General features: G+C 57.0%; 1 protein-coding gene across 1 annotated transcript in view; it reads right to left on the bottom strand.

Annotated features, from left to right (window-relative positions):
- Positions 1-5,935: 5,935 nt before the first annotated feature.
- KCNK5 (potassium two pore domain channel subfamily K member 5) overlaps positions 5,936-9,759 on the bottom strand; it is a 35,764-nt gene continuing 31,940 nt past the window's right edge. The window contains exons 3-5 of the mRNA XM_028120755.2: positions 9,424-9,590; positions 8,948-9,116; positions 5,936-6,801 (exon numbers count right to left, since the gene is read on the bottom strand). Coding sequence (XP_027976556.1) covers positions 5,936-6,801; positions 8,948-9,116; positions 9,424-9,590 — 1,202 coding nt within the window. The remainder of the gene's footprint in view (positions 6,802-8,947; positions 9,117-9,423; positions 9,591-9,759) is intronic.

Genomic DNA, 9,759 nt, shown 5'->3' with positions numbered 1-9,759 from the left:
TTGGGTTCCTTACATTTCAGCTGGCTTCCCCAAGAGCACAAAAGTGGAAGCTGCCAGACCTCTTAACAGGTAGGTTCAGAAAGCACAGAAGGTCATTTCCACAGTCCCAGCCACATGCCGAGGGAATAGACTCCACGTCTCACTGGGGGAGTGGTGAGGTCACTTTGCCAACAACTACGTGGGAGCGGAGACACTGTCTTGGCCATCTTCAGACAATGCCATCTGCCACATCCAGCCTGTATGGGAGGAAGGTGGGGATTAACACCCCTGGAGGCATCCTCAACCAATGAGGGTGGCATTTGGTGGGTAAATGCAGGGCTCTTGTCCTTCAGAGGGACAGTTCCGAGGTGTACTGGCCAGGCTTTTCAGGCGGATCCCAGCAGGACTGAACCCCAATTTCAACCTCTCAACAGTGCCCACTGAATTACCTTTTGCTTTCCCCATCTTTGTCTCCCCTCCCTTTCTGTACTTCCTCCAACCATCTCCCAGTTCTACTCTTAGGCCTTGCTCTCCTGGGAAAACAAACCAAGACACTCAGTTTCCTCACTTGAAAAAGCCCCTTAAATGGGGCTGTAAAATATTGCACCTGCCTCTCAAAGCTGTTGAATAATCCCACAAGAACTGATGTGAACGAGCTTTGTAGAGTGGGCGGCTGGCTTCTGAGGTGAGGGGTCACTGCGAGCGGAGGTATTACTCCCTAGGGAAGTGCGGGACTTGGGGGCTGCTGGGGTGGGAGGCCCAGTCCCCCGGGGTCATCCGTTAGTTGTGACTGGGGCTGCTGTGGGGGTGATGAGAGGTGAGGGGAGCTGCCAGAGAGGGTGTGGAAAAACAAGGTGTCCCGTGTCCCTGTCCTGCCTGCCAGATGGAGGTGACTTGGCACAACTACATGACTCACCAGGTCACCACAGCCTGGGACAAGGTCCCTCAAGATCATCCACCCGGCTCTGCTGAGACTCGCCCTTGTGGGATAAGATCTACCTCCTGATTTGGCTTCTACCACAAGAAGAGGGATGGAGTTACCCCTGGGAGGGTCCAGGACTCTGGTTCATTCACCTTCCTCTCAGGAACCACTGAAAAACTGAGCCCTTCTCTGTGCTGGGTCCTGTGGGAAGGAGCCGAAGGTGAACAAGCCACCACCCACTCTCTTTTCGGGCTCCCAGTCAGGGACCTGGGCTGTTAGACCAGGAGACACGCAACTCGAACTGCATGGAAGGAGATGCTTGCTGAACTCTTCCCAGAGAAACTGATGGCCCCTATCAATCCCACCAGGCCTTAGGACGACACCGGGAGAGAGGACAGGCACATCCCGGAAACAGCGTGGGGCAAAGACCTGGGTGGCCTGGCTCACTGGAGAAAGTTTTCTGTGGCTGGAGCCCAGAAAGAGGTGGGGGTGGCCGTTAGAGAGGCTGGGGGCGGGGTGTGGTGCCCAGAAGAACAATGGGAGCCCAGAGGAGTTTAAAGCAGGACAGAAAGTGGGTCAGATTTGAGTTCAGGACTCTCCCTGCTGGGTGCAGTGATGGCCAGGTGGGAGAGGTCCGTGTTAGAGGCAGGGAGACCAGCTAAGGGGCCTCATTCACTCATTCAACAAACATCTGTAGAGCCCCTTTCAGGTGCCTGGCCCTGTGCTGGTGTGTGGCTCCAGGCGAGGGGCCGCGGGGGCCTGGACGGAGGGAAGGGGCAGAGATTTTAGTTCTCGCTGTGTTACACAAACACATCCTGGAGGCTCTCACACTGGCTTCCTGAACCAGTTGTGTATGAATTTGGAAGTTGGGGACCTGTTGCTTCAGGGGTGAAGAGCTGTTATTTCGGGGCTGAGCTCAAACCTCTGGGGCCCCACAGAAGGACAGCCATTCGCAGAGACCCCACACAGAGCAGCCCAGCCCAGCCTGCCTCCTTTCCTTACTCTGCCCCAGGCTCAAGAAAGCTTCAGTGCCAGGGTGGCTGGGAGAAGCTTGACCGGCCTCTGCAAGCAGGGGGTGAAACTCTTAACTGGCATGGAGCCACGGGACTCCTCCAGGATGACACCCAAGGTCGGAGGAAACCGCCCTTAAAAGGATTTTACACCGCCCTGGAAGGAGCCCTCCACCCTTTCCCATGTGATAGAGAGGTGACAAAAACCTGATTGGGTGACAGGCGCAGGGAGGGTTCATCAGATGAAAACAGCCAGCCAACAAGTCCATAAAAACCCCTAGACATAGAAACTCCGTGACAGCCCCCTGGGGTCCCCTCCCTCCTCGGGAGCTTTGTGCTATCACTTTGCTATCGCCCATACACACCTTGCTTCGCTGCCCACCCCTCTGTCCGGTCTACCTCTTCATTCTTCGAAGCGGCCTGACCAAGAACCGTGGGCACTTAGAGGAGAGGAAATCCTGTAACATTATCAGGGTCTCACTGACGCCGGTTATGAATCTGGTGTCAACAAGGGGATTCCCCTATCGGGGTCCTTTCCCCAGACCCCCCCCCCCCACCTCTTCTACCTTCCATGCCTAGCAGTTCATGACCAACAAGGACCCATGACGTGAGGTGTCACCATGCTCCCACCCACCACGTGGCGCCCCTCCTCTGCGCTCAATCCCCCAGCAACTTGGGGCCTCCCGGGCCCCACCTTCTGCTCCAGCTGCGGTCCCACCTTCCTGTTTCCAGGCCTTTAACTCGGAAAGCTCCTGACTCATCTTAGCCACAGTGGCCTAAGACCACACCTCCACCCCAATCTTGTATCTGTGCTTCTGTCTGTGTGACACTGTGCCCTGGGAAAAGCCGACTCTCTGAGCCTTCATCTCCTTAGCTGAAAATGGGGCCAAATGACCTGTGTCCCCTGTGGATGCTCTGAGGTATATTTGTCAAAGGGCTTTGTGAAGTGGTCAAGCGCTAAATAAAGGTAGAACTTAGTTACCTTGAGGCTGAACGGGGCTAAAGCAAAATCAGAGAATCTTGGACCTGTGTGTGGGGGCAGGAGGGGGGGTGCAGGGAAGGGAGGAGAGGGAGAGAGGTGGAAAGATGTTTTGGCAGAGGTAGGGATGATATCAAGTAGCTCTAGAATTGGTTGGTATGTTAAACACATAGGACCCTTTGTAAACACATCCATGCCTGAGTGAAAACTGTGACTCACTCCTGAAACCACAGAATTTTACATTTTTCCAACAGACTCCAACTTTTTTTTAAATTTTATTTATTTGAGAGAGAGAGAGAGAGAGAGACAGAGAGCACAAGAGGGAAGAGGGTCAGAGGGAGAAGCAGACTCCCTGCTGAGCAGGGAGCCCGATGTGGGACTCGATCCCAGGACTCCAGGATCATGACCTGAGCCGAAGGCAGTAGCTTAACCAACTGGCACCCAACAGACTCCAACTTTTAACAAATGTCCTGTTTGGTCCTGGTCAGGCGGCCCTGGAACCACAGAAGAGACCAATCTCCAACCAGTTGAGACAACGAAGCCTGGCCGAACCTCCCTTTAAATGAATGCAGACATGTCCAGCTGAGCCTGGTCAGTCCTTCGTTCACATTCTTTCTGGTCCCCAGGGTCCACCCCTCCAACTCAAGCCTGGTCCATCGTCGAGTTATTCTCTGGCCCACCTTCCAAGACAGGAGCCCTTCCAGGGGATGTCAGTGGCCACAAAGCACAGGCTCACTTCCTCCTCCCATCCCAGTGGCTGGGGACAGATGCAGGAGTGTGGCTGCGTGAGTTTGAATCCAGGCTGTCTCTTGAGCTCTTGCCCGTCACTTCTCCGAGCCTTATTTCCTGGCCTGTAAAATGGGCACGTACACCTACCGCATGGCTCTGTTGCAAGATCAAAGGAGCTCATTTGTGGAGCATGAGCATAAAGCAGACTGCGGACAGTTTGCATGATCCCCACCACTACCCCCAACCCACCCCCAACCCATCACTCTCCCCTGGCTTCTGACTCCTTCCCGGTTCTAGGATCCTTCCCGCAAGGCTCCTCCCCATCCGCATTTAGACTGGTTAGCTGTCACCTGCCCCAAGAAGCCCATCCTGACCACCTCATCTTAACTAGCTGGCCCCTCCCCCACCTCCTCGCCTCTTTTTTTTTTTTTTTCTTTCCCTTCTGGACCAATCCTCACTGTGACCCTCGCACCGTCGTCCGTTCTCCCTACCCCCAATTCTCCCAGACTGCCCCCACACAGCACACGCCAGGCTGGCCTGTCCATCTTCAAGGCTTTATTGTAAAAATGTTAAAATAAATTACATTTGACATCATTGCCAGTATGTACATACAGTGTGTGAGTCCAGGACGGCTAGCGACCCGCCAGCAAGGTGGGGCAAGGAAACCCAGCATAGCCCTGGGTCACAGGATGAATGCAGGTGTGGACACACACGCCCATCACTGTCTTCACATGTCGGGGGGAGGGGCTGGGGTGGGGTCCGGCCCCACAGTCCTGGGGAGGGGGCTGAGAGGCAGAGAGGGTGATCACTCGCCTCCTGGCCGGCGTCAGTCACCTGTGAGGGATGCCTCGCCCCAACCGTGCACACTCACTTCTCGGTGCCTTCACCCCCGCTCTATGTGGGGGCTCTTGACAGCGTGACTCTGGCTGAGCTCACCAAGAAAGGCCCAGCAGAGCTGGGGGCAGGAGGGCGAACACGTAACAATCCATTCCTTGGGGGCCTGCTCTTTTGCCTCCTCTCCCCTCTGGCTCTGAAGCCAACAATGGACGCCAGGTATATCAAAACAGCAGTTTATTTAAAAAATAACAAAACATACAGGGCAGAGAGGGCCAGCCCTAAGGGTGCGTATCGCGGAGACCCCGAGAACTCTGCCAGCCCCTCACCAGAAACAGTCTGTATACAGTTTCACATTATCATTTGCTCCCCGTGTCCCTGTCTTTTCTTAAACACACATGTGCACCCACGCACACAAATGCCAAACCGTGGCTGCAGCAAGGGAGCTGATTCACATCTTTGGCCCATCCCACGTGTAAGCCAAGAGGGACTCGGCCTCCCCCACCATGGGGGCCACGAGGGCCAGGGAGCCATGAGGTCCTTGTTCAGGGCACAGGGGAGGCTGGGGACAGAAGGCGCCAGAGCCGAGCTTCCTCCTGCAGCTCCCTGGCTACTGATACCCTCTCTTCCCACAGCGTTCTCAGGGAGGGAGAAAGCCTGCATCTGCCATCACCTGGCCAAAGGGTGAGTCAGGGAACTGGGCTCCGGGTGGCTTGGTCTGAGCAGAACCAGAAGGCCTAGAACCCCGGGCCAACTCAGAGCTTGCTCGGGGTCCTGTGTATTAGGATAGGAGTGTTTCAGTGTCTGCCCAGGATCTCTCCCCTTTCCCTTCCCCTGGGCGCCTCTTCCCTACTGAGCTTTGCAGTAGGGCCTGATAGGCAGATAAGGTGGGGTTGGGGGATGCTTATACATGCACCCCACACAGCACCCTGCTATTTGCTGAGGAGCTGAAGTGCTCAGTGCCCCCATACCATTGCTGTACCTCCTGCAAAGGCAGGACCCAGGGCTCACAGTGCCCCCCGCTTCCTCTCTTTCTGAAATAGCTAGCTCTGTGCTGGGCACAGAGGAGCTCATTAATACTGGTGAACTCAAATGGCTGGGGCCCCGAGCCTCAGAGAGCCGTGTGACATGCTCAGCCGAAGGACGTCCGAAGACCCATGCAGGTGCAGGCCTCCCGGAGGGTCACCTGCCAGCCCATACGTGTCTCTGAACCATCAAATACACCAGCCGTGCTCAGGCCAGACGCCTCCCACCGCCAGGGTGCCCACTCAGCCAGAGAACTGAGGCACTGTCCTGGGTGCACGCTGAGTTTGACCCGCAGCATCTAGCCGGAGGGGATGGAAGGTGAGGAAGGCCCCTGGCCCCCCACTCCCAGTTCCAGGGCTGCCCCCCACCAGGGGCCGGAGGTCCCAGCCATGGTAGGACGCCCCAGGATGAGGGGGACAGAAGCCATCGGAGGTGGGGTGGGGAGCCGGCCCCGCCTCACGTGCCCCTGGGGCAGTCGGACGGACTGTACTCGTTCATAAGCTGTTCGTAAGGCACAGAGAGCTCAGACTCGGTGCTGGTGAAGGTGGACTCGTCCGACGAGGGGAACTCGCCCAGGTTCAGGGGCACCTCAGCTTCGGCCCCCTCCTGGGGCCTCTCCTCCCCAGCCAGGTTGTCCTCTATGGAGGACTTGGATGTCTCTTCATCCGAGAGGCCGGCCTCCTCGTCCGCAAAGGTGATGCTGACGTTCTGGAAGATGAGCGGGTGGTAGTCCTGGGCGTCCCATGGCTCACCCTCCTCGCTGATTCGGTCCAGCTGGTTAATGAACACCTCGGAGGTCGGGGAGCCTTCCTTGGGGGCCCCTGCCCCGGCCTCGTCGCTGGGGGGCCGCGACACATGGCCTTTGCTCTTCAGCGTCTGAGACACCTCTTCCAAGCTGGGCACCCGGTTCTTGGAGTAAACCACCAGAGGGGACAGGGAAGTGGGGAGGGCTGGCAGCCCAGCCCCCTGAGGCCCCAGCCCCGGTGCTGGGACCCTCTCCCCAGCCCCGCTCGTCTTCATTGCCTTCTTCCCGATCTGCTTGATGAGGTCATTGTAGGTCTCCTCCTTCTTGGACAGAAAGCTGAAGATGTTGACGTCCTTGGACGCCGTACTCCCAGTCATCTGCAGAGCCTTTTTGGGGTGTGGGGAGCTCTCAAAGGACTCCTTCCGCCGCCGCCGCCGCTTTTTGATGGCCTTGTGGACCTCCACGAACATGCTCACCTTCCAGTTGACGAAGAGGGAAAGCCAGGCCAGCCCCAGGTAGATCCAGAGCTCCACAAAGTAGCGGTACAGGGCGTGGTAGTTGGCGCTGGGGTTCACACCTGCAGATGGGACAGGAAGCCCCGAGGGTCAGAAGAAGTTCAGCAGGGACCTGGATGCATGTCAAGGCCAAAGCCAGGTTCTCTGAGAGCAGGCACAGCGTCAGAACACAGAATGGGATGCACGGTGAAAGAAAGGACTAGAAACCAGACTGTTCTATCATCCTGACGGTCCAGTCATTCATGTCCCTATCTTAGTCCCCAACCTGCCTGAGCCTCAGTGTCCTCAACTGTCAGAAGTCAGGAGAGTGGTTCCCTAGGGTAAGGTAGGTTCCAGGTCCAAGGCGATGGGGAGGTTGTTAATGCAGCCAACACACAGGTCAGACAATAGTTCATGCATGTTTGCCTTTCGATTATTCACTGTACCACATCTAGCTGTTTTGTGCACTTTCGGGGGCATATATGTTATAGTTCAGTTAAAACCAGGATGGAAATTAAGTGAGCGAGTGGCTGGCATCTTCACTGCTGGGGATGGACTCACTGCTTTAATATGAATTGGGCTGGTGGTTGGGCCAAGAGGTCTGTGTGCACCGGTCCCAGCATAAACTATTCTGGAAAGCCTTGATTCTCCTTCGGTGGGGTCTGGCTGCCCCCTGACTTCCTGTTTCTGTCCTCTTCAGGCTGGCCCTTCCCGTGGTCTAGAGGGCTCTGCCACTTCACCTCCTCCTCCTCTGGGGCCAGGCTCCCAACACCTGCTCCAGGGTGTCCTCCCGGGTCACCCTGCACAGCTCTGACTGACCTCCTACACTCCAGCATTATGAGATTTCTAGCTTAACTTTACATTTCTAGGCACACTAATCTGCGTTATTATATATCCTGCCCCCACCCCACCTTTCAACTGGGGGCAGTCTGGAAAAGGGACTAGGGGAAAGGGGCTTCCTCCAGAATGGGGCTCCCGCAGGGCAGGGACTATACCACCCTCATAAAATGAGAGGTCCCTTAAAGACAGGTGCTGTGTTTGCCCCTGGAGACAAGAGGTGTCTCTGAGGAATGCTCGGGGCTCTTGGTCACAGGCAGGGTGTGATGACAAGCAGGGCGCATGCTAGCATAGCTGGGCCCTATCCTTAGCACTCATTTGATCTTCTACCACCCTGTTAGGTAGGAGCTGTTCTTTTTAAACCAAGCTTAGAGATGAGGAAACAGGGAGAGGTCTGAGGTCTTGCTAGAGCTGAGAAAGTATGGCTAAAATACACCCCACTTCTCCAGTGCAAAGGCTTCTCCTTGTTCGTGCAGGGTCCCTCAGACAATGGCAGGGCTGTGCCTCTGTCTAACTTTATCTCCCAAGACAGCAGGCCTTGATCTGCCGAGGTCAGGAGAGTGTTCGGGCCTCTTTCCTGTTCCCCGCACCACTCAGCCGCCCCTCCTCACATTTGGAGTCTCCCCTTACAATGAGAAGGATAGTGACCTGCGCCTGCCCCTGGCCGGGGGGGGTGGGGGGATGGGGGGGTGGGGGTAGGTGGGTGGGGGGACCGGAGGCCCCTGGAGCAAAGGTTGGGATCGGCTGGGCAGGAGGCATTGAGAGAACACTGGGTCAATGCAGCCAAACAGGGGTCAAAACGATGAAGGGCCAAGATGCAGGGCAGGCCACAGGCACAAGTCTCGGAGAGGCTGGGGCCAAAGAATTTTATCACCTGCCTGGATTAAGTAGGGGAGGAGTGGGAGGGACTGTCCCAGCCCCCAGAGGGTGGGGCAGCTTAGGAGAAGGCATCTCTTGTCTCTAAACTGCCTGTGGCAAGAGTAAAGTTTCAGGCCTGTGAGCCAAACCTCTAGACCAGCTCCCTCCGCTCCTGTGACTCCTGTGACGGGAGGTAAGGCCCGCAGCTCTGGGACAGGAAGGGGGCCCCTGGCTTGGCTCCGGGGCTTTCTGGGTAACAGGCTCAAACCCTTCAGGGGGTGGGGAAGGACCTATCCCCAGCCCCTAGTGAACCTAGGCCTAGGAGACAGGGGAGAACAGAGGGAGAAGAAGCAGGAAAAGCTATGACCCAAGAAAGAAAGGGAAACAGAAGACCCCTCGGGGGCGGGGGGAGGGTTGCTGCCCAGGACACTGAGCACCTGCTGGGGTCTCATTAAGGTCAGCTGAACTGCACGTGGAGAAGCAGAGAAAGAGAAGGCGGAGAGGCAGAGGCACGGGGAGGAGGGCAGGACTCACCAGCCACGAAGTCCCCGAAGCCGATGGTGGAGATGGTGATGAAGGAGTAGTAGAGGCCCTCGATGTAGTCCCACTCCTCGGTCACCATGAACACGAAGGGTGGGATCACAAGGTGGACCAGGACGCCCCATACAATGAAGATGGCTGTGCATGTGATCTGCGCCTGCCGCTGATAGGGTGGGGGTGGGGAGACCAAGTCAGAGCCACGGCAGGGACCGGGGGCATGGCAGGGGCGCCCGGAAAGCCGGGGAGGCAGCCAGGCAGGAGGCCAGCTGGCACCAGGCCCGGGAGGAGGCTCACCCGCCTAGCAAAGGGCGAGGAGCACCATTCCCAGCCTCACCCAGGGGCCGGGGGCCCCGAAACTGCCCTCCCGTCCCCACTCTAGCACCTCTGTCCATTCTCGAATCTTTCCCATCCTCCCATCACCTGCCAGGGTCCCCCCAGCACTGCCCAGCCCCCAGGGTTTGGGGACATACCAGGCTCACGCCTCTCTTGGTGAGGAACTGGCCCAGCCTCTTGGCACGTCCCCCGAAGAACTTGCCCAGGGCACTGATCCACGTCAGGCAGAGCGGCACCCCAAAGAGACCATAGAAGACACAGAAGAGGCGCCCAGCAGGGGTCTTGGGGGCCACATTGCCATAGCCTGAGGAAGAAGAAGAGAGTGAGGCACAGAAAGTCACAGCGGGGGTGATGCACCCAGATTCACCCTGCCTCCACTATGCACCCATACCTACACCCACATCCACACAGCCACGTTCTTGACGATTACTGGCTATTGATCTAGTATCACTCCTTAAGAAATGAAATTTCAC

This window comes from Eumetopias jubatus, unplaced genomic scaffold (assembly GCF_037043125.1).
Source record: "Eumetopias jubatus isolate StellerSeaLion01/CBP00866 unplaced genomic scaffold, mEumJub1_p1.0 scaffold_6, whole genome shotgun sequence".
Classification (NCBI taxonomy): Eukaryota; Metazoa; Chordata; class Mammalia; order Carnivora; family Otariidae; genus Eumetopias; species Eumetopias jubatus.
Note: the sequence above shows the minus strand (reverse complement) of the source record. Positions and strands in the feature narration are given on the sequence as shown.